Below are 25,503 nucleotides of genomic sequence, written 5' to 3' on the forward strand. Positions count from 1 at the left end.
AAGTTAAACTCTATGCCTAGGGAGGTAAGATCCCAATCCGTTGGACGGCTCCAGAGGCCATCGCCTATCGCAAGTTCTCCTCTGCCAGTGACGTCTGGAGTTATGGGGTCGTCATGTGGGAGGTGACATCATACGGAGAGAGACCATATTGGAATATGACAAACCGAGATGTAAGTACCCAGTCCTGCTTCACACGCGTGTTGAACTTACTGATGGCATGTACTCCTGCTTCACAAGAGTACCTTGGTCACCAGTTAAACTCTTAAATAACTGTTACAGTGTAGTATAAACTAACAAGCTAGTAGCCACATATGAGATCAGCACTGAAACCATTGAAGTATTTCGGATTTTGATGTAACTGTCACCAAACAAATCCGTGCAATGTTCAATGTTGCAGAGGCACAATTGGACTTTTTAATGGCAAGTTATAGATTGTCAGCTTACAATCCACACACACATACACACACAGAAACACAGGTCGACACATACAGACACACGTACGCACAAAAGCACACAGATAGACACACACAGACACACATATGCACACAGACACACATAGGCATACACAAACACACAGGTAGACATCCACAGACACAGACGCACACACACACAAACACAGATAAACAAACAAAGACACAGACACACACAGACACACATAGGCAAACAGGTAGACACACACAGTCACAGGCACACATAGACATAACTGAACACACAGGTAGACACACACACAGGCACACATAGACATACGCAAACACACAGGTAGACACACATAGGCATACAAAGACACACATACACACACACACACACATGCGCGCACACACACACACATATGCGCACACACGCACACACACACACAAACCTGTGCACACACATATGCGCGCGCACACACACACACGCACCCGCACACGCACACACGCACACACACACATATGCATGTAGACACAGGCACATGCATGCATATTTGCACAGACATGCTCATGTGCATATATTCACATAGAAGCACAAATTCATACATCCACACACGGCAGAATTTTCCATTCTAGGACTAAGTCCTGTGACGGGGACGGGGACAGGGATTGTTTCCTGCCGTGGAGGTCATTAGGAATTTGTGCCGTATCACGGGACTCCAGCCTCATTAAATATGCATTAGGGGGCTTTGTAATGTTCCATGTGACGGGGCAGTCTCGATGTCTCGTACCCTGCCATCATATCTGGGCGCCATTTTAAAAGGCGAACATAACTGACCCACCATTGAAGAAAGAAGATGGACCTTAAGGAACACTCTGAAGCTGGAAGGTGGACCTTTTTGAAGACACTGAAGCTGGAAAATCCACCTGATAGATGCTCCCCCCAACCCACTGCTGTGTGTTCCAAGGTCCACGGTCTCTGGAAATCCCCATCCTGAACTCCAGAGGCAGCCACAGACCCTCTTCAGGTAAGAGCCAATATGTACACGCCACATTGGCCCAGACGTCCTCTGGACTGGCCTGATTACCGCTGGTGGTGCGGACGATCGGGCATGGGGGTTGGGAGCACGATTCTGGTCAGGCCTTCATCTGCATTCCATTAACTGGGGACAAATCAGTTACATGCCAGACTCCAGCAGGACTTGCAAGCCGCCATGGCGGGTGGGAGTGGAAGATCCTGCTATCATTTTACCCCGGCAGGTAATCAATTTTTGGAGCCCCTGCCACATTGTTCCCCTCTGCCTGCCGTTAAACCTGCTGCTTCCGGAGTAGGGGAGGCAGGGGAAAATTCTGCCCAAAATCATGCAGAGAGGCACACACACTCCCACAGACACCCTTACAGTCGGGCAGACACACGCACACAAACAGACTCTCTCATGTACACAGACTCTCTCTCACACACACTCACACACTCACAGTGCAAATGCATATGCAGCTGGTTAATATGTTGTGAAGATACAGAAACACTTGAAATTATGTCACCATTTAATGTAGAAAAAGGGCCTTCAAAGAGAAGACCTGGAATGAAGATTGTGTTGGAGGGTTTGGAGTGACAAACATGGCTGAGGTGATGAGTTCTGGAAGGTGGATCAAGGAGCTGGTTAGTGGGATTTGAGGAAGGGGTTGCAACATGTTGGAATGGAACAAATGAAGGACCTGGCACTGAAAGTGGGACAGATTGTGGACACTGCATTCTTTGTGCAGCAATTCTCATGAGAGCAGGTGTGTGCAGACGGTCACTATTTACCAGCAGCAACAGCAGGGTTGGAGCAGGGACAGAGAGGTGGGTGAGACTGAAGGTCTATGGGGATTAGCAATGAGGTGGGAGGGGTAGTTTGGAGTAGCTGAGGAAAGAAAGTAGCAGCAACAATCTGGGAGAGGAGAAGGAGGCTAAACTGGGAGGGGTGGAGGGAGTTGAGTGTCTCTGTGAATGGGTGGCAGGAAGGATATTTGAGTGAGTTTTAGAGTTATGATGGTCTGCGTTTTAAAAATAATTATTCATGGGATATGGGCTTCGTGGGCTCGGCCAGCATATATTACCCATCCCTAGTTGCCCTTGAGAAGGTAGTGATGAGCTGCCTTCTTGAATCGCTGCAGTCCATGGTATAGGTACACCCACAGTGCTGTTAGGGAGGGAGTTTGAACATTTTGACCCAGTGACAATGAAGGAACAGTGATATATTTCCAAGTCGGGATGGTGAGTTACTTGGAGGGGAACTTCCAGGTGGTGGTGTTCCCATGTATCTGCTGCCCTTGTCCTTCTAGATTGTAATGGTTGTGAGTTTGGAAGGTTCTGTCCAAGGAGCCTTGGTGAGTTTCTGCAGTGCACCTTGCAGATGGTAAACATTGCTGCTATTGTTCGTCGGTGGTTGAGGGAGTTTGTGGAAGCGGGGCTGCTTTGTCCTGGATGGTGTCAAGCTTCTTGAGCATTGTTGGATCTGTGCTCATCCAGGCAAGTGGAAAGTATTCCATCAGACTTCGGTCTTTTGCCTTGTAGATGGTGGACAGGCTTTGGGGAGTCAGGAAGTGAGTTACTCATCGTAGGATTCCTAGCTTCTGACCTGCTCTTGTAGCCACAGTATTTATATGGCTAGTCCAGTTCAGTTTCTGGTCAATGGTAACCCCCAGGATGTTGATAGTGGGGGATTCAGCCATGGTAATGCCATTGAATGCCATGGGGCATTGGTTGGATTCTCTCTTACTGGAGATGGTCATTGCCTGGCACTTGTGTGGTGTGAATGTTACTTGTCACTTGTCAGACCAAGCCTGGATATTGTCCAACTCTTGCTGTGTTTGGATATAGACTGCTTCAGTATCTGAGGAGTCACAAGTGGAAGGAAGTTCATTGATGAAGCAGCTGATGATGATTGGACATAGGACGCTACCCTGAGGAACTCCTGCAGTGATGTCCTGGAACTGAGATGATTGACCTCCAACAACCACAACCATCTTCCTTTGTGTTACGTATGACTGTAACCAGCAGAGAGTTTTCTCCCTGATTCTCATTGACTCCAGTTTTGCTAGGGCTCCTTGATGCCACACTTTGTCAAAAGCTGCCTTGCTGTCAAGGGCAGTCACTCTCACCTCAGCTCTGGAGTTCGGCTCTTTCGTCCATGTATGAAACAAAGCTTAATTGAGGTCAGGAACTGAGAGGCCCTGTCAGAACCCAAACTGAGCATTAGTAAGCAGGTTATTGCTAAACAAGTGCCTCTTGATAGCACTGTTGATGACCCCTTATATCACTTTATTGATGATTGAGTAGACTGATGGGGTGGTAATTGGCCAGGTTGGATTTGCCCTGCTTTTTGTGTAAAGGACATACCTGACCAATTTTCCACATTGCCAAGTAGATGCCAGTGTTGTACGTGTACTGGATCAGCTTGGCCTGGGGCGCAGCATCCTGGAGCATAAGTCTTCTGTACTATTGCCGGAATATTGTCAGGGCCCATAGCCTTTGCAGTATCCAGTGGCTTCATCTGTTTCTTGATATCACGTGGAGTGAATCAAATTGACTGAAGGCTGGCATCTGTGACACTGGGATCCTCCAGAGGAGGCTGAGATGGATCATCTCCTCGGCACTTTTGGCTGAAGATTGTTGCAAATGCTTCCACCTTATCTTATGCACTGATGTGCTGGGCTCCCCCGTCATTGAAGATAGGAATATTAGTGGAGCCTCCTCTTTAGTGAGTTGTTTAATTGTCTACCACCATTCACGACTGGATGTGGCAGGACTGCAGAGCTTAGATCTGATCCGTCGGTTGTGGAATCGATTCGCTCTGTCTATAGCTTGCTCCTTATGTGGGTTGGCACGTAAGTAGTCCTGTGTTATAGCTTCACCAGGTTGCCATCTCATTTTTAAGTATGCCTGGTGCTGCTCCTGGCATGTCCTCCTGCACTCTTCATTGAACCAGCTTTGATCCCCTGGCTTAGTGTTAATGGTAGAGTGGGGGATATGCCGGCCATGAGGTTAAGTATTGTGGTTATGTACAATTCTGCTGTTGCTGATGGCCCACAGTGCCTCATGTTTGCCCAGTCTTGAGTTGCTATATCTGTTCAAAATTGATCCATTTAGCACAGTGGTAGTGCCACACAACATGATGGAAGGCACCCTCAATTTGAAGGCAGGACTTTGTCTCCACAACAGCTGGGCGGTGGTCACTCCTACCAATACTGCTATGGACAGATGCATCTGTGGCAGGCAGGTTGGTGAGGCGAGGTCAAGTATGTTTTTCCCTCTTGTTGGTTCCCTCACCACCTGCTGCAGACCCTTTCTAGCAGCTATGTCCTTTAGGACTAGGCCTTCTTGGTCTGTAGTGGTGCTACCGAGCCACTCTTGGTGAGGAGCATTGAAGTCCCCCACCCAGAGTACACTCTGAGCCCTTGCCACCCTCAATGCTTTCTCAAGTGATGTTCAACATTGAGGAATATTGATTCACTACCTGAGGGCGTCCAGTACGTGGGAATCAGCAGGAGGTTTCCTTGCCTATGTTTGACTTGACGCCATGAGACTTCATGGGGTCCGGAGGACTCCCAGGGCATCTCCCTCCTGATTGTATACCTCAGTGCCACCACCTCTGCTGGGTCTGTCCTGCTGGTGGGACAGGACATACCCATGGATGGTGATGGTGGTATCTGGGACATTATCTGTAAGGTATGATTCCATGAAGATGACTATGTCAGGCTGTTGCTTGATTAGTCTGTGAGACAGCTCTCTCAATTTTGGCACTAGCCCCCACATGTTATTGAGGCAGACTTTGCCCAGTTGACAGGGCTGAGATTGCTGTTATCTTTCCTGGTCTGGAGGTTGATGCTGGGTGGTCCATCTGGTTTCATTCTTTATTGGCTTGTTTTTAGCAGTTTCATACAACTGAGTGTCTTGCTAGGCCATCTCAGAGGGCAGTGAACTACATTTCTGTGGATCTGGAGTCTCATGTAGGCCAGGCCAGGTAAGGACAGCAGATTTGCTTCCTTAAAGGGCTTTAGTGAACTAGATGAGTTTTTATCACAATCGCCAATGGTTTCATGGACATCGTTAGACTTTTTATTCCAGATTTTTATTGAACTTAAATTGCACCATCTGCAGTGGTGGGATTCAAACCTCGGTTCCCAGGACATTACCCTGGGCTGTGGGTTACTAGGTCAGTGACAATGCCATTATACCACCACCTCCCCTCTGCTGAAATCTGCTGAAAAACTAAAAACCTCTTTTCCATTTTTTCCCATTAAATATCCGAATTATAAAATATAAAAGTGTTTAAAATTAAACCTTTATCAATGTAAAAACCAACATGTTGTCATGACTAAGGATCCTATCCCCGAATTATTAGTGGACACGTTGAACTTTTGAGTAAGACATGCGTTTTTTAAAAAGGGACATACAAGCAAGGGCTGGCTGAGAGTGTGGGTTAAGCATTTGCTGGAAGATTTCTATGTGGATTGCTTGACCAGCTGATTCAGGGAGGGTGGAGTGTCGTGCCTAGGTGGGGGTGTGATGTAGCCCACTTTGGACTGAGGCATTTCAAAGGAAAAGTTATAATGCAAACTGAGCTGTAATCTCCTGTGGTTACAGAGATGATGGAAAATGATTACCATCTCAGCCAAAACAGCCTCCTGTTGACTTATGTCCCAGACTGGGAGCATGAACTGAGTTAAGGGGAGGACAGATCTGGGCGAGAGACAGGTTTGCTTTTTCTCTTCCAGGAATACACAGGGAAGGGGGTGCAAAAGGGCTAACTGCAACCCTAGTTCAGTGTGCTAATCTGGTGTTCTGCTCTGGTGTGTGTGTGCTGTGAAGGTCACAGGTGAAGAACACTGACTGGTCATCCCTGCAGATTGCAGGTAAAAAAGCCCTCCTTCTCTGATTGCTGGAAGCAAGTCACAAATCAGTAAAACCCCAGTCGAAAGAAAAATAGGGCAGTCCTTTCAGCTACCCTGCAGAACTAAGAATCTCCAAACCCACTGCTCAACTGCTAAAGTCAACACTACCGGAATCACCCAACTTAACGGCTGCAACATTTCACCATCTACTCCTCACAGACAAGGGAAAGAACTGATTCGTATATTTTTTAAAACTTTTATTTTTGGACACAATTTCTCATTTCTAACTTGTGTGTACATGTGTTGAATTTTTATTTTTTCTCTCATGTTTAGTAACTAATAAGCTCACTCTTTCTTTGACTCAAGGCTGCCTGGTTAACTTGGCTCCTTTCAGAATATAAATATATTTGGACTGGAAAAAGGTGTCCATGAGGGAAGGGATCCTTTTTGAATTAACCTTGCTGTGACCAGCAAAGGGAGTTGAATAAAGAAAGGGAGCCAGCTCATCCTGCCTCACCCAGGAGCATACAATTTGGGGTATCTCCTCCACCCCGGAAGAAATTAGGGGAATCCTCCCCTGGGGAGCGGTCTTAACAATGCCTTAAGGATACCTCTGCCTGTAGCCCCATAAAGAATTCCCCAAAATATTCCCCAAATGTGATCCAAAGAATGTGAGGCAATCTTCAGTAAATGCTGATTACACCATCAGGCCTATGTTTATAGCGGGGCTGAAGAACGGTGACCACTGTATGAACATGTCTGTCAGGAGTCTGAGGGAATAGAGTAAGGGACACTTCAATGGAGGTGGTGGGGAGTGCTGACAGAACGACAGGCTGGTGGTGGAGGGGAATGTACTGGCGAGACTGGAAACTGGGAGGTGTTGGACAGGTTGTTGGCAAGACCTTAGACCGGGGTGGGGGTGGGTGCTGGTGAGAACAGAAAGTGGGAGGGAGGTGTTGTTTGGCCCCTCACAACATTCTACATGTACTTCACTTACAGTCTGCCTCCTTCACCCCATCAACATTCTGCAATGTTCCACCAACACTCCAGACTGCTCCCTCAACACTTTGGACTACTTCCTCGACACCCCGCACTGCTCCTTCAGTGCTCCACACTGCTCCCTGGACGCTCGACCCTGCTCCTTCGATGCTCCGCACTGCTCCCTCGACACTCCGTACTGCTCCCAAGACACTCCGGACTGCTCCTTCGACACTCCGGACTGCTTCCTTGATACTCGGTACTGCTCCCTCAGTGCTCTGCACTGCTCTTCACTACACAAACACACAGACACCTCTTTCCCCAAAGTAGACTCACGCGCAGCCCCTCCTCCCAAAAACCCTCATCCTACTCACTCAGCACCCCCTGATCCCAAAGCCACCAAATCCTTACCTGAAACTCAGGCCTGAGTGCTACCTGAGACTCAGGCTGCGCCATTAATACCCAGCCCTCCCCCCAGCCCCCCACCCGAACCCAACTACCCCCATGCTGCCGAGCTTGGTGTTGCTGGACATGGACCCCCCCCTCTTAACTTAAAATTTTGAGTCCTCCGCTCCTCCCTCAGGCTCTTTGGCTCCAGTCCAACTCCAGGAGACCTCTTCCTGAGTTGTGGGCAAGTGGGCTTCATGTCAGTGCATGCTCTACAGCGCACAGTGCATGCATAAATACCAAATGCAGAAGGGCAGCAACAAGCGGAGGCTCTCCTGCTGTCTCCCAGTACTTTGGTTCAGAAATATGGGACAAATGGAGGCTCAGGAGGCAATGGTACAGGGCGTGGGACAGTCAGTTAAATTACAGGATGTTCCCATAAAATACGAGATGGCTGGTCACCCTCAGGGTGGCAGCAGAAGGGCCAAGTCCCAGAAATTGAGCTGGGCCCAGATTTGGACGATACTGATGTCCCTTTGTTTCAGGTGGAACCTGTATCCACCCCAAATGTGGGCACTGACATCAGAGGGGAGGGGATTTCAGGTGTCATGACTCTCACCCTGTGTTTACAGAGCCTGCTTGATGAAAGCAAAGTGACATTTCAGGAAGAAATCCGAATCCTTTACTCAAACTCCCAAAACTGGCCTACAGTTAAAATTAGATCTTAGATTTACAGAGGGAGCAATGAACAGGATTTCAAAGAAGTCATTTACACCCTTGGCTGATAACACCAACTTGCAAATAAAAGTTAATGCTGACCCAAAGAACAACATATTAGAGTGGGTGATCAAATTCTTGGTCAAAGGGGTAGGTTTTGAGGAATATCTTAAAAAAGGAAAGAGATTCAGGGAGGGAGTTCCTGAAGATAGGGCTCACGTGCAAGCCAAGGAAGGAGGTGATTCACAAGAGGCCGGACAGGACAGCTCCTTTATTATCTATTCTTCACTGTTACCCAGCTCTCCATTCGTTGCAGTAGCCCCTGTTGCTTCCTTCTAGTTTATATGGCAGCAATTGTCCTAATAAAGACAAGTACAATACTGAAGGATTAGAGTTGGAAATTACTTTGTCTTAAATTTCCAAACTTTTACATTACTTATTCCTGGCAAGTCATTGAGTGAGAATCTCTACTGCTGATTAGTTTTTTTGCCAACACATTGCTGAAATATTTGCTTCTTATATAGATATTACTTTTACTGTACAGTATTTGCCTCAGCCAGAACTGTTATGCTCTCGGTGAGATTACAAATCTTGCACATGTAACAGTGGAATTTCTGTCCCTCTGCATATTTTGGCAATCCAAGAAGCTCCAGGAAACTTTGAGTTTGAATACCATATTCCCTGTGAAGACCTGGAAATTTCTCCACACCTAAATCAAAATGGATTGGCAAAGATACTGAAAAGACAACTTTACACCCTCCCAACCCCCCTGCCACTGCGCCACTCAACAGGAACAGGCCAGGAGGGAGACCTTTAAAATGAGGTTCAGACATCTGCCCCACTCCCACTATACTCCCAATGGTCACCATTAAAACCATTAACTGCAGTTTGATGTCAGAGATCCCTAGCAGAACCTGATGAGACTTCATGAATTAATATGAATCAGTGTCAATTAAACGTAAACCATTTTAGAGCATGAGGTTTGCAGAGTATGTGGAAAGGCCTGAAATTTCAGCCTGTTAGTGCTTTCTGTAACTGGGGAGATTGTGGCATAGTGCTAATGTCAGTGGACTGGTAATCCAGAGGCTCTGGTTAGTGTTCTGGGACATAGGCTCAAATCCCACTACAGCAGCTGGAAGGATTTGAATTCAGTTAATAAATCTGGAATTATAAAGCTAGTCTCAGTCTGTGATAACGATGAAATGTACCAATGATAGTCATAAAAACTCCATCTGGTTCACCCTTGCCCTTTAGGGAAGGACATCTCCCATCCTTATCTGGTCTGGCCTACATGTGACTCCAGATCTACAGCAATATGGTAGCCTCTTAACTGCCCTCTGAAATTGCCTAGCAAGCCACTCAGTTCAAGGGCAATTATGGATGGGCAACAAATGCTGGCCTTGCCAACAATGCCACATCCTGTGAATAAAAAAAATATAGTTGTCATGCGCCCCCCCCCCCCCCCCCCCCCCCCCCCCCCACCCCACACACCAACTGGGGTTTAAAAGAAGCACATGTGATTTAATTTTCACCTTTCCTTCACTGTTCAGTACAAATTCCCCAGCTGCCGACAGCTTCTGTGACCTTGCCCAGTGGCCATCCCTTGTGTCCGGGTGTTGGCAGTTTTGACTGTGGGTGGAATCACAGTTGAACCTGATCCCGCTTACAGAGGGCAGCTGTACTTGCAGACTTTAACAGGAATCACTGGATGGAGTTCAGGAGCAGGAATTACTATTATTGAGACATAAGGAGAGCGCAGGGACAACTGCCACAAATCGAATGAAAGCAGCTGTTGCTCGACTTGATCAGCTGTTTTCTGCTTGCCTGTCTGCAGATGAAAGACACAAAACAAGCTGCTTCCTAACAGCATTCCAAAAGGAGGTCACAGATTAACAGTTGGCGATGTGCCAACTACGCATTGGCTAACATCACAAGCCATTCCAACTTCACAGATCCATAACTGTCTTGGGTGAATTTTAAGTCAGTTTGTTTTTAAATATGAAATAAATCTAGAACAAAAAGCTGGTTTCAGTAACACATTCAATGAGGCATCGGGACGTTGTAAAAATCCAACTTTCTGAAAGCCCATTAAGGAAGGAAAGCGGCTGTTTTTACGCAGTCTGCCCTACATATGACTCATAGTCCTTTAGCCAGCCTCTCACTTGTATCCAGCTGCTAAGAGTTATTGTGGGTCTGCAGTCACATGTAGACTAGACAAGGACCACAGATTTCCTTCCCTAAAGGACATCAATAAACCAGATGGGTTTTTGCAACAATCAGCAGTAGTTTCATGGTCATCATCAGACTTTCAATCCCAGATTCCTTTATTGACCAGCTGCCATTGGTGGGATTTGAACCCAGGTCCTCAGCATATTACCCTGAGTCCCTGGGCCAGTGACAATACCACTACACCACCACCTCCCCTATGTAAAGGATAAGTAACATTCGCACCATGCAAGTACCAGGCAATAACGTTCTCCAACTAGAGAGAATCTAACCATCGCCCCCTGATGGTTCAATAGCATTTCCATCACTGAATCTCCCAATATCAACATCCTGGGGGGTTACCATTGACCAGAAACTGAACTGGACAAGCCATATAAATACTGTGGCCACAAGAGCAGGTCAGAAGCTAGGAATCTTGCAGCGAGTAACTCATCTCCTGACTCCCCAAAGCCTGTCCACCATCAACAAGGAACAAGTCAGGAGTATGTTGGAATACTCTCCACTTAAGTGGATGACTGCAGCTCCCACAACAGATAATGCTCCATACAAAGCAGCCCATTTGATTGGCACCATTTCCACCACAATAAACATTCACTCCATCCACCATCGATGCACAATGGCAGCAGTGTGTACCATCTACAAGATGTACTGCTGCAACTCACCAAGGTTCCTCCGACGGCACCTTCCAAACCTGTGACCTCCAACACTTAGAAGGTCAAGGGCACGGGGTGCATGGGAACAATACCGGCTCCAGGTTCACCTCCAAGTCACTCACCAACTTAATTTGGAAATTTGGTCATTGCTGTTCCTTCGGTGTCTTAGAAATCATTAACTAACAGCACTGTGGGTGTACTTCAACCATGTTCAAAAAGAAAGTTTATAATCACCTAGGCCAGAATCTTCTGTTTGGTGTGCGGGAGTGGGCCCCACGTGCCGATGCATAAAATGATGCGCGGTGATGTCAGGCGTGCGTCCCGACGTCATCGCGCATCATTCTGATCTTCAGTTCGGCGGGCGTGCACTGGAGTCCACTGCGCATCTGCCAAACTGTCAAAGACCTGTTAAAGCCATTAATAAACTAACTAACCCTATTGAGAAAGCTGCCCGTCCAACCTTAAGGTTGGCAGGCAGGCGAAAAGCTCAAAGTGGCCTTCATATTTTTCATGGAGTTTTATCCACGGGCTGGATGAGGTTTCACGAAGGTTTCATTAATTAAATAAAAATTTTAATGAAAATTCATAAACATGTCCCAGCTCATGGGACACTGTCACATGAGGGACATGTCTGAATAATTTTATTTTTTTATTTTTTCCCCAGCTTAAAGCTTAAGTTAATCTCCCTGAGGCAGCTCCGTGTCTCAGGGAGATTTCTGTGCTCTTTAGTGCACATGCGTGAAAGAGCACAGACCCTGACTCTCCCTCCTCCCTATATGCTTCTGGACGCATGTCACACTGGGCAGACCTTAATTGGCTTGCCCACGTAAAATGGCAGCGTATAGCCGACTGCGGGCGGTGATTAGCTCCGTGCCCGCTCCTGACCAGCCCGCCCGAAGGGAAGAAAATTCTCCCCCTAGCCACGGTTGACTATGAGCAGGCAATAAATGACAGCCTTGCCAGCAAGGTCCATATCCTCTGAAAGAATAATTTATTTAAAATTTGTAATTTTTACTTAGTGCAGACTCCCCCATGACCTAATGTGATACTTAAAGGAGGCTGTATGATGTAAGTGCAGATAATATGAGTCGGCGAGAGGCTGACCTGATGCAGGGTGCTAGCAGGATGCAGAGAGTCTTGTGTGCTGCAATAAGGCAACAGGCTGTGTAATTCCCAAGAAAGTGAAGAGACAAGCTTCACATTTGAAATCAGATTGGGGAAGGGTAACTCTTAGATGTTTGTTCTGTCAATGCCTTATTAATTACATATTAATGTTTAATGGTAATTACATTGTTAAACAGGTGGTGGGTATTTGTACACCTATAAATGGGGATAGCTGGGACACTGGTGGGGGTTTGGAGTAGTGTTGACTGTGAACTAAGTCAATAAACTATCTGCAGCAAAGAAAGCAGCTGTGTCTTAGTTTTAACTTCACCAGCCAGCATGGATTTGGTTAGCATGATGTACTGGCAGGGAAGCTTGCAAATCTCCCAAGCATATGGAGAAATTGTAGGTGTATTGCCCACAGTTTGCAGTCCAGTGGTAGATGTTAAGTCATGCCCAGTGCATGTGTGAATTCCTGATATCCGTGACTGGGGGAGGATATTCCCGAAATTAGAATACAAACTCAGAAAATCAGTCCTTGAGTGACTAGTTCTATTTTTGGACAGCACCTCAGTGTTCAAACAGAATAAATGGCAAACGTAAAAACAATCATGAAATTCTCACAATAAGCCCTACATGGGACACAGTATTCATGAAAATCCAGCAATTAAACTTGCAACATGACTTTTAAAAGGAAGCCTAATAAATGAGCTCATCTCGTTTCTCATCCATTCCCTGACTTATGGGTCAGAACTATAAGATTGAAGGTCAGCAAAATTTTCAACATGAATATTTACAAATATTCCTTCATATTTTCTTTCTCCTTCACCCTCACCCACACTTCTTCCTTCAAAGATGCTGACTCATGTTTGTGTATTGGTCCGTGGCCACTGACAGCCCTCTGTTATCATAGAATCAAGGAATGGTATAGCACAGGAGGAGGCCATTCTTCTCATCATGCCTGTGCTGGTTCCTATGAAAGAGCTATTCAATTAGTCCCACACCTTTGTTTTCTCAGCTAGCCTTGTAAACTTTTTCTTTCAATTTCCTATTCAATTTTCTTTTGAAAGTTACTACTGAATCCGTTTCCACCACCCTTTTAGGCACTGCATTCCAGATTAAAACAATTCACTGCATTAATTTATTTTCCACATGTCACCTCTGGTTCTTTGGCCAATTGACTTAAATTAGTGACCTTCCAGCCGATGAAAGCATTTACTCTTTATGTGATGCGTTGGATTCGGCCCCAGACCAACAGAGATTGTTTAGTCAAGATGTTCCTTACACCGTCTTTCCTTCAACATCTCAGCCAAGTAATGAAAAGATTTACTCAAAGCCCTTTTCTTATAGCATCCCATTCTTCTTACAATAATAAAAATTACTGCAGCACTTTAATATTTCTCAATTTTATGTTGCCTTTAGTCAATAAGGAGTTGTAGATTTTAAGTGGAAACCTCTGAACTACTACAAATCTCCTGCCAGAACATAATTTTCTATCATTAAATTTAAACTGCACATTGCTCGAGCATGTCGATAGATGGCTGACCTCAGTAGACACCAAATCTGACTCTGACCTCAAAATATGTTGAACAAATGACCGTGTGCGCTTACACTGAGTATTTGGCAAGCTTTTCACCTCTAAGTGGGCATCGTAGGTGACCTTGATTTTGTTTTCAGATCTCTCAATGGACCTGCCCCTCCCTATCTCTGTAATCTCTTCCAGTCCACAGCCCTCTGAGATCTCTGCATTACTCCTATTCATTTCTCTTGTGCATCCCTGATTTTAATCACTCCAACCTTGCAGATGTGCTTTCAGCTGCCAAGTCCCTAAGTTCTGGAATTGATTCCCTAAAACTCTCGATCTCTTTTTCCTCCTTTAAGGTGCTCCTTAGAACCTACCACTCTAACCAAGCTTCAAGCCACATGCCCAATTGTAGCTTATGTAGCTCAGTGTCAAATTTTGTTTGATAAGGTGCCTGTGGTGCTATATAAAAACAAGTTGTTGTTGTGTTTTCACACAATCTGACAAAGATATTTTATAATTGGAATCATCGGAAATTGTCCAGGAGTAGGAGGATTGAATGCCTTTTTCCCCTCATTAGCACAGAGAAGATGAGTCATATTCAACACAGATGAGAGATTAACCTTGATCCATTTGGACCTATGATGCTCAGTAACACCCTTCTCCCTGCTGAGGTATTGGCATGAAGAGAAATAAAACCATTTAATTTTAAGTTTTAAGGGTTTTTTAAAAAAAAATTGCCATTCTTCGGCTATGCGACATGCTCTCAGGCCTCTGCCCATGTCCATGTCAACCTATAAAAAGCCATAGAGTGCTTGTAAAGGAGAAATGAGAGAAGAATATGTTAGAAACAGCAGAGAGGTCAATGACCTTTTGCCAGAACTGGAAGAAGTTAGAAATGAAAAGTTTTGAAGCAGAGTTAGTGAAAGGTGGGGAGAGAATAGGAAATGGGGAAGGTATGTCTTAGGGTGGAGGTAAGAGTTGTGAAGCAACTAAAGCAATGATAAAAACATAAGAGATAGCATCAGGGTGAACCAGCAGGCCCTTGAGCCTGCTCTGCTTTTCCATAAGATCATCTTCTACCTCAACTCCACCATCCTCATATCCTCAGAAAGGCAAAAGGCAGTGATAATGGGCCAATTTTAAAAATAAAAGATGGGCGTAGAAGAGGTGTAATTGATTACAGCAGAATCCAGAGACGAAGACCTCTGATTGACTTGACCCACCATTGTACTTCACTGCCGGTAGGTACCTGACTTCTTCTGACTGAACCCTGGATTGTCCCAGTTGATAATGGGAACGTACCAAATGCAATGCAGAATTCCGCACTGAATTAACAAAGTAACTTAGCCCTTGAACAACCTCGAAGCGTGACATTGCAATTTCTCAGCTTCTAATCCCTGAGTCTCTCTGAGGAACATTGTTGAATCAGTGCTAATTGTCATTGAATTATTGGATTATTATTCACTTCTATTATCTATTTGCTTTGCAATAATAGACCTGTGTCCAGCTGATAATGGATTAATTCTGCTTTAGATTGTTTCATGCAAGGTTTTTGATAGACCTAAGAAGCTGCATTGTACAGTTTGTAATATATTCCTGCTAATCTGCTATTTGAGAACATTGGAATAAGTGCATGATCACACAATACAGTCAGTCGTGCCATATTTATTAACCTTTTCCCTGCCATTATGGAGTTGAATTTAGCCATATCTGTGATGGGAACAAACCTTAAAGGAAATGTTAAAAAATAGTCACAGACCATGTACTCTGAAGAATGTTGCTCAACTCTAATATTCATTAATGGATTGGGTGTTTATGACCATCAGGGCTGCTGCTTAAAACTGTTACCCTGTACAATGTCTCAGTACTCCCCCGTTGTTATGCTGCAATAATTGTCAGTTGACGGTTTATGATAGACTTCAAGCTGTGAAAAAAACACTTCAAAACAACTGCAAATAACCGGGAGCACAACAAATCCTCCTGCAATTTATGCATTGGGATTTCTGTTCACCTGACCGATGGTGGGGAGCTATGGAAACACACCACTGCCTTTGTCCCAGCTATCCATCTACCCCACTAACCAACATCTCAAACCTGGTTTTATGGGATGGACTGACTCAGTCTGTGGTCAAACCTAGTAAGCAGAGCCTACTTTATATCAGTCAGTGGAACACCTTCACTGGTATGACAATAGGCTCTTGAAACATTATTAGCTTCAAATACCCAGAGTGCAACTGAATAGAGCTTGAGATGATTGCTACCTTACAATAGACGGTAGGTTGAGGCAGAGAAGTGAATGCAAAATACATATTACTGAGCCAGTGTGACACACTGAGAAAATCATCTCTGGAAGCTGAGAATGTCTGAAGCTCTTGGAGAGGTAAAAAGAAACATTTTGAGGACTCACAAGCACACAGCTAGTCACTTCCATAAAATATCTGCAGAACCGATATTGTTCTGATATTATACAGCGCCGGTTGCAAAACAGAAAATGATGAATTCTCATTGTGCTCTGAAAATGAGCTAAAATTAGCTTTTTGTTCTATTTTAGAAGGTTTCAAAGTTATAAAATAGTTAGAATTAAGACACAGATAAAAATGAATCTGGCTTCACTTGAGACTGTGAAATCAAGTTTCCATGGAGACAAAATAGATCAACTAGGAATCTTATTCTAAGGTGGCAAATCACTACGGAAGTAACACAGCTAAAACATGCAAATTCTAAATTAAAACTCCTGGCCTGCTGAAGGCATAATACATAACAAGGAGACCAATCAGTGTTCAAGCCAGTTAAATCACATCAGCAATTTTAGATTTGTACCCGCTAAGATCGAAACCTGGCATACTAGCAGATATCTAGGGCTTCATCTTCAATCTTGGATCGAGTACCCAATGCCCAGATAATAGCTGTGTCCTGACCCCACACTGCATCTGCATCTTGCATACACTACACCGTTTTAGAATATAAATGCCCCATCCGGGCCAGAGGTGAGTTCAGCACCCAATTAGAGGCAGTAAGTGTCACAGGAGATGGGAGCAGTTTGCAGAGCAGAAGCTGCAAAGGCAAACAACAGCCATGTTGGAGCCTGCTGCTGCCTTCCAGAATAGAGCAGGCAGCACTTTGGTGAGCCAGCAGCCTCACCAAGCACAAAAGTGGCCAAACGGCCAAATGGAAGGTGAAGCACATGAACTGGCTCAAGATTCCCCAGCTCCCAAAATTTTTCAACAGAAAAAATACTAACTTCTGCCCTCCCAACAGCTATACATCAGACTGGGGTCAACAATTACCAGAATGAAAATCAGCAATGCATCCTTCCTGGCCATTAACTGACTCCTCAAGGAGCTTAACTGGTTGGTAATTGGAAACCAGTGGCACCTGACTCCCTTCCCACACCCCCCATCCCTTTCCTCACTTTGAAAATTCAAGTGCATCCCAAAGATGTCGGGATCCATAGATACCTTCCAGGAATGTGATTTCCAGACACTATCACCTGAATATTGGAGCACTTGAACTGATATAAGAACTTCTTCATGTTTTGTACAAAAAGCCATTTTTTTTTTGACTAGAATGGCTAGGTTAGGTTTACTAATTGGGCTTCTGCTTGGATTTTTGGTGCTATATTTATGAGAGTTGATGAACTGACCTCAGTCTTGCACACTCACCAGCTTCTAATAGTTGATGTTATGGACAATGACTGACTATCCTTGTAGTTAGGAGAAAGCCTAAATTTGCAGGCTCAGCTTTATTTCCTTAATATGAAAGAAGGACTTGCATTTATATAGTGCCTTTTGCAACTACTCGATGTCCCTAAGCATTTTACAGTCAGCGAAAGCACTGTTGTAATGTAGGAACTGCAGCAGTCATTTTGTACTCAGCAAATTCCCACAAAGAGCAAAGCGACTAGATCATCTGTTTCCATTTTGACTGAAGGACCAATATTGACCTGTTCACTAGGGAGAACTCCCTTACTCTTCTTCAAAATAGTGCCACAGGATCTTTTACCTCCATCTGAACAAGCAGATGGGACCTCAGTTAAAATTCTCCTCCAAATGATGGCACCTCTGACAGTCCAGCACTCCCTCAGCACTGCACTGGAGTGTCAGCCTTTATCCTTGTGCTCAAACACTGGAGTGGGACTTGAACCTGGAAAGTCCGAATAACTGGGGAAATGCACATGGAGGCAAGAAATTGAATCTGTGGCCAAGTGATGGAGTGAGCAAAAACCCAGCCGTCTGTTTGATGGCTGCTGAAGTTGAGGGGGTAGTGAAAGAGTTATAAATGAGGAGGGCAGTCCTGCTTTACCACTCCAGGACATTCTCTCCCTATAGGATCACACTGCACCATGCCTGGAGGGAGACAGTAGGTTGTTACAACCACTGGCAATGTTCACCCTCTGGTGTGTATGCAGGTATCCATGCAGCAGATGGTGCACTGCTGCAACTGGCTTTTCACTGCAATCGTTAGTTCTGCAGAGTCCTTGCAGTCAGGAGCATCTCTGCTTGGATCAGAGCAATGAGTACTGTCGGCTCTGCTTGTACCCCTCCATTCCCACTCCTCATCTCTCTCTAAAAAAAATGGAAGTGCTTGGGAATTTCCATTGGGAAACTCACTGTGTCAATATCAGAATGTACCAAATAAATGGCAGCGTTAGAATACAAAATCTGCAGAGCAATGAGGTGGAAATGCAAACTGCTTTCTATAGGGATCTTAAAATATACTTCCACAAATAGTGCAGCCTACCAGCTCTGTACACTGATGTTGTTTGAACAGGTAGATGACTGAGCACTATACTGGTCTGGAAATTGTGTGAATATCTACATGATGGAGGTCCTGTGGCGTGATGGGTAGTGTCCCTGTCTATGAGCCAAAAGCTCTGGGTTCAAGTCCCACTCCAGGACTTGATGGCCAAGGAAGGTGTATTCAATATGAGGACAAGCATGTTGAGGATCAACCTGAAAATCCTCCCAACACATGCCAATGGCAGCCAGTAAGAGTGGGAGAGATTTCTGGTCAGCCATATGATGGAAAGAAATTGGAGTCTCTACCATCACTATTCATAACTCCAGACCACAACATGCATGTACGGGACTAGTGTTCAGAGACTCAGGATAATGCTCTTGGGACCTGAGTTTGAATCCCACCATGGCAGATGGTGGAATTTGAATTCAATAAAAATCTGGAATTGTAAGTCTAATGATGACCATGAAACCATTGTCTATTGTCGTAAAAACCCAAGTGATTCACTAGTGTCCTTTAGGGAAGGAAATCGTCTGGCCTACATGTGACTCTAGACTCACTGCAATGTGGTTGACTCTTAAAAATGCCCTCTGAACAAGGGCAATTAGGGATGGGCAATAAATGTTGGCCTAGCCAGCGACGCCCACATCCCATGGACAAATCAAAAAAAGTGCATGTTGCCATAGCAACTTGGACTCCTTTGGCGGGGCTGGTTGGCTCGATGGCCAGTGTGGACCAAAATGATGCCAATAGCATGGGGTTCGATCCCCTTTCTGGTTGGGGTGGAATCGGGATCTGCCTACTTGTGGTGGAGGTGACAGTGCTGTGGGCTGGACCTGCCTTCAGGCAAGGAACTGAAGAAGATCTAGATGACATCATCATGATCTAATATTGATATAATTAACAGCAAACTGATGAGTTAAACTAGGATCTGGCATGAAGTCCACTGTTACACCAGTTAATCAAGATGCCTTGGCTCAGTTGGTACTGTTGTGATAATGCATTGAAGTGCATGTAGTTTAACATACTGCTGAATGTGTAAATGGTTTGGTATGCATCATCACCGCATGTCATGCAAATTAACATGTGATATAATATTTGGAGCAGTATTGATCAGCAGATAAAACAGCTCTCCTGGAATTCTGTTATTCTTCAATAAAGAACTCTTCATTTAGTTTACCAATCATTGCCTTCATGTTTAATAAGCCTGTTTTAAGAACAAGTAACAGAACCAGTACCACATTTGCCTCTTGAGTTAGTCAAGAGTTCAAGTCCAGCTTCAGGCTCTGAAAACTTCAGTGTAGTATTTGAGGGAATGCTTTTTGGTGAAAATGTTAAACTGAGGCCTCATCTGCTTTCTCAAACAAATCGAAAAGAGCTAAAAGCACTAATGGAAGAAAAACATGTAGACTTCCAGTATCCTGGTCCCAACATTGATGCATCAACCGCCACCACCAGAGAAACAAATTAACTGGCAATTTACCTAACTTGTACACTCAAGTTGGCTGCCATGTTTGACTACAAGACCACAGTAACTGCACTTCAGAAAGTAATTTATTATAACACAGTTTAATGAATTCTAAGGTCATGGAAGTCATTATATAATTGCGAGCTCTGTCTGTATTTTACTGATTAACCTTGACATAGCCTGTCAAGTCATCAAATTGAATCATGAATGTCAGGGCCCTGTTCCAGTAGCAAGTATCCCCACTGTTAATGGATATCAGAAATATCTTATCAGAAAGCCCATCAAACAAACAAATGTTTAATGTCATTCAAAGTGTAACTGGTCTCCTACAGTGGTCTGTGTACTCTTCTCCAGATTTTTATCCAATTGGACAATGTTTATGCACTTTCTTAGAGATTTATTTGGGAATGTAGAAACTTTGTTCATAATCTCAGGATGCCATCATCTGCTTATTCCAATGAAGTACTTTTGAAACATCGGTGTTGTTATAATATAGGGAGATGTGACTGCAAATGTCACACAGCAAACTCCCACAAACAGTAGTGAGATAAAAGACCGGATAATAGAGTGTGATGGCATTGGCTGAGGGATGAATATTGTCCTGATGGCACTTTCTTCAATAGTGCAATGGGATCTTATGCATATTTCTGAGAGGGAATTGGTTCATCATGTCATCCAAATGATGGCACCAGCAACAGTGCAGCACTCTGCATTCTGTCTTCCTGTGCTTAAGTGTCAGCCTGGGTAATGTGCTCAATTTTCTGGAGTGACACTTAAACCCACAATCATCAAACTCATGTACAAGAACACCCTGTTTGTGAGAGGTAGTGACACTGGTTTCACCCTTTTATTGCCCATCCCTAGATGCCCTGACAACTTATTGGCTTGTTAGATTACTTCAGAAGATATAGGGTTGGATTTTAAGTTCCCCCACCAACAGATTTGAAGGTGGACCAGTGGTGGGGGTGGGGTTAATTTAACATTCACCTGCCCCTGCCCCCACCACAATTCTGCCAGCAATGGTGGTGGAAGTGTGTAGCCTGCCCACCAGTGAATCAATTGAGACTGTGAAATGGGCCTCTTCCCATCACCGCTGGGACTTAACTGGGTTTGGTTTGGGTGGAATGTAAAAAGTTTAAAAATTTTCAACTCAAACCCATCCACCTCAAACCCATCCATCTCTAAATTCAATTGAGGTGGGGAGGAGTGGGGCACAGTGAGCAACCATTCCCCTACCAGGAGGTAGGTCACTCATTAAATATTTTAATGACGCTGCATATCTCATATTTTATCTCCATTTTAAACTTAAATCTGGCCTGCCAGGTTTCCCGGGCCTCAGAAAACCAGCAGCTAAAGGGAAGCAAGGACTGTTATGTGGATGAGGTAAGTGCCTTTCCAACAGTGCTTATGGGCTAGGGTGAGATGGAGTGCTCCACTCAAGGCACCTCCAGATAATTTGCTCCCTCCCAGGGATGAGGCCCCTCTGCCCCTCACCACACGATTGGATACTTCCGCATGATTGGGACCCACCATGTCATTACATTCAGTCCCTCTGACACAATCAGATCCCCCTCAGCCTCGCATCTCTATCCTGAACTCTCTCTCTGAACCCCCATGATCAACACCTGACACTACAATATCCTCTGTACTCAATCTTCACCATCCCCACCCCATCCTGTGATCTGAAGTGTGAAGTTATCCAATTTGGAAGGAAAAATAGAAAAACAGAATGGTTTTTAAATGGTGAATGACAGAGACTGGTATTCAGTGGTACCTGGGTGTATTTGTACAAAGTAAAGATCCAGGTACAGCAAACAATTAAGGAAGTATTTATTATAAAGAAATTGGAGTTTAAGAGTGAAGAAGTCTCACGGCATTGGTGGGACCACACCTGGGTTGTTGTGTATAACTTTGCTCTCATCACCTAATGAAGGCTATATTTGCCTTGGAGGGAGAGCAACAAAGGTTCAGTAGTCCTGAGATGATGGGATTATCCTATGAGGAAAGGTTGAGTAGACTAGGCCTATATTCCCCAGAGTTTAGGCAAATGAGTAGTGATCTAATTAAAACATATAAAATTCTTAAGGAATTTAATAGGATTGATGTTGGTGGGAGATGTTTCCTTTGGCAGGGGAGTCTAGAACATGGGTTATTACTCTCAGAATAAGAGATTGGCCATTTGGAGCTGAGAAGGGGAGAAATGTTTTCACTCAGAGGGTTGTAAATCTTTGGCATTATCTACCCTAGAGAGCTGTGGATACTCAGTCATTGAGTATATTCGAAACAGAGATCAATACATTTTTGGATGCCAAGGGAACCAAGGGATAGGGGGATATTACAGGACTATCAGCCATGATCTTATTGAATAATGCATCAGGTTCAAGGAGCCAAATAGTCTACTCCTGCTTCTATTTCTTATGTACCCTAGAAGCACCAAATTACCTGTAGGCTGTGGCCTCTGCTGCAGCATTCCCCACCTGACAGGGACCAAGCCTGTCAATCTGGCTGACTTTTGGGTGGAAATCCTATTTAAAAAACATGCCATGCGGTCAAAACTAAAAGCATTGCTAGAACCCCTTCCCACTGCTTGGAAATCCTGTCCCAGTAAATATCACGGTTTAGGAGTCCACCATATATTATGGATTTGAATCACAGATAAACCTGACTGGGTAGAGGTGGAAGACTTTGCATTAAAGATTAATAAATGTTGGAGGTCTAATTCTGGGTTCTCGACATTCATAAATCCCTCGAGTTTCCTTTTATGGTGTAATTTGATCTGCTGTATGGAATTAATATGGCACAGCTACAGAATCAGGTACTTCCCTTTGTTGCTAACACAAACTGAGTTCCTGTTTTAAAGATTAGTAATATTAATATTTTATATTGCAGGTAATTAAATCCGTGGAGGAAGGTTATCGTCTTCCAGCTCCCATGGGCTGCCCAGCAGCCCTCCATCAGCTAATGTTAGACTGTTGGCAGAAAGACCGCAATGAGAGGCCCAAGTTTATCCAGATTGTCAGTGTATTGGACAAGCTTATTAGGAACCCAACTGCCCTCAAGATTCTTGATACCACAAGCAGGTGAGAAATCAGTTACCCCAGTTTTGTTTTTCAAAGGGGCAGAGGCAGCTGCCTCTTTGAAAAGGCATTAGGGTAGATGCTGACTTTGGGCTGCGGAGCATCAGTTGCCTGTTTTACACCACTGGCAATTTTTATTTCTATTGAATTCAATCAGGAGCAATGTAAAATGAGCTGTTGACTTGCTTTCTCTATTTCACATGAGCACACATTTTCAAGATCTACCCCATTACTTTTAACATCTTTTCTGCTCCTTTGCATCATTATCCCATTTGTTCTGTATTATTGAAAGACACTGGTCCAGTTAAAGTTGTATATAACAGGACTGATCGTGCCTGCACTTACTGCAGTGATGGTAAAGGCTGGTAAGGCGTAAGAACTCTTCATTATAATATGTCCAAATGCTGGCAATTCATGGAATATTTAGACTAGCATGATAATGGGAAAAAGATGGAAAGCAGTGTGATTAACTATAGTGCACGCTACAGAAAAGGTAATGTAGCAATCCTTCAACTGGTGCAGCTGCCGAGCATGTCTGTCTTTAATCAAGGTTCCGGTGGAGTTGGAAGTGCTGGTACAAACATGGTGTGTTCATTTATTTACATACATAGACCCAGTCCCCATCTGAATATCTCATGGTCCCACTAGACATGCGAACTAGACATTGTGTTTTTTACTGTTACCTCATGTGTGCTTCTTCAATCTATTCAAAGAAAAACTGCAAAACTGTTTGGTACAATTGTTATGTGCTCTCTTTCCAGGAGAGTGAAGATTTATGGCGGAGGGGCATTTTAGCGGGGTAGTGAAAAAGGCATAAGGGACACTTGCCTTTATCAATCGAGGCATAGATTACAAAAGTAGGGAGGTCATGTAGAACCTTGGTGAGGCCACAGCTGGAGTACTGTGGCAGTTCTGGTCACCACATTATAGGAAGGATGTGATTGCATTGGAGGGGGTGCAGAGGAGATTCACCAAGATGTTACCCGGGATGAAACATTTAAGTTATGAAGAGAGGTTGGATGGACATGTGTTGTTTTTGTTGGAGCAGAGAAGACTGAGGGGTGACCTGATCAAGGTGTACAAGATTATGAGGGGCATGGACAGGGTGATAGAGAGCAGCTGTTCTCCTTAGTTGAAGAGTCATTCACAAGGGGACACAAGTTCAAGGTGAGGGGCAGGAGGTTTAAGAGGGATGTGAGGAAAAACTTTTTTACCCACAGGGTGGTGATGGTCTGGAATGCGCTGCCTGGGAGGGTGGTGGAGGCAGGTTGCCTCACATCCTTTAAAAAGTATCTGGATGAGCACTTGGCACATCATAACATTCAAGGCTATGGGCCAAATGCTGGTAAATAGGATTAGGTAGGTAGGTCAGGTGTTTCTTATGTGTTGGTGCAGACTCGATGGGCTGAAGGGCCTCTTCTGTACTGTGTGATTCTGTGATTCTGTGATTATGGTCAGACTTGCACTGGAACATAGATTAGACCATTTATCCCTTTCAGCATTGTTGCAGATCACGGCTAATTTTGTGTTAACCACTATAATTTCACTTAATAATACAGAATGGATATTTTAGAATTCCACACTTTAATGCTTTGTTTTATTCGAAGAATAGCCTCCAACTACTCTCCTGCATGCCAACCTTGCTGCAACCTTCACTTGTTCTAACTACCCTTGCAGCTTTCTGCTTTCTTTAAAGCTGACTGATTGGATGAATATTTCTCCCTCCGCCATCTCTCTGTACCCACAAGTAGAGAGGAGGAACAATATCAGACAAACCTCACCAAGTGCTCGGAACTAGTGGAAGGCTGACTGATCAGTGACAGAAATGAATTGCTTATTGCTAACAGTCTTTAGAAAAACTACTTCAAGGCCTAGCTCTCTTGCATTCTAAACAGCTTCTTGTCTCTTAAAAAAAAACACATTGCTTTAAAACACAACCCTGAAATGTACCTTTTTCTAGTAAACCCTTTCTGTGCAAAAACAGTCAAAAGATCCTGACAAGTAACCACCCTGACAGTAATATCATTAATGTCCCTTGTTGCTCACTAAACTGACTTACATCAAACATTAACCAGCAGTAACTGAGCACAAAGCATTAAAGTGGCTTTTCTCCTGAATGATCCTCCCTCTTCTGTGGAATTCTTCTTTTTCCATCAGCCTTAAATAGAGAAGGGGGCTGTTTAGCATTGTCAGAGTGAGACAGTGAATGCAGACAATTTTTATACATGGATGTATTTGGTGGTGCATGTCCTGCTTGTTCCAATATGTGTTAATATTTTATTTTTCCATTTCTCGTTTGCTATCTCAGAATGTTTCCAGACCTAGTTTGCATCCAATGTAAGATAGA

At 44.3% G+C, this 25,503-nt stretch overlaps 1 protein-coding gene across 1 annotated transcript in view; it reads left to right on the top strand.

The window, feature by feature from the left end:
- epha8 (eph receptor A8) overlaps positions 1–25,503 on the top strand; it is a 564,125-nt gene that overhangs the window by 514,472 nt on the left and 24,150 nt on the right. Inside the window, exons 14-15 of the mRNA XM_041206570.1 lie at positions 21–170; positions 22,969–23,159. Of these exons, the coding sequence (XP_041062504.1) occupies positions 21–170; positions 22,969–23,159 (341 nt within the window). The remainder of the gene's footprint in view (positions 1–20; positions 171–22,968; positions 23,160–25,503) is intronic.

Source organism: Carcharodon carcharias, chromosome 15 (genome assembly GCF_017639515.1).
Source record: "Carcharodon carcharias isolate sCarCar2 chromosome 15, sCarCar2.pri, whole genome shotgun sequence".
Taxonomy (NCBI): domain Eukaryota; kingdom Metazoa; phylum Chordata; class Chondrichthyes; order Lamniformes; family Lamnidae; genus Carcharodon; species Carcharodon carcharias.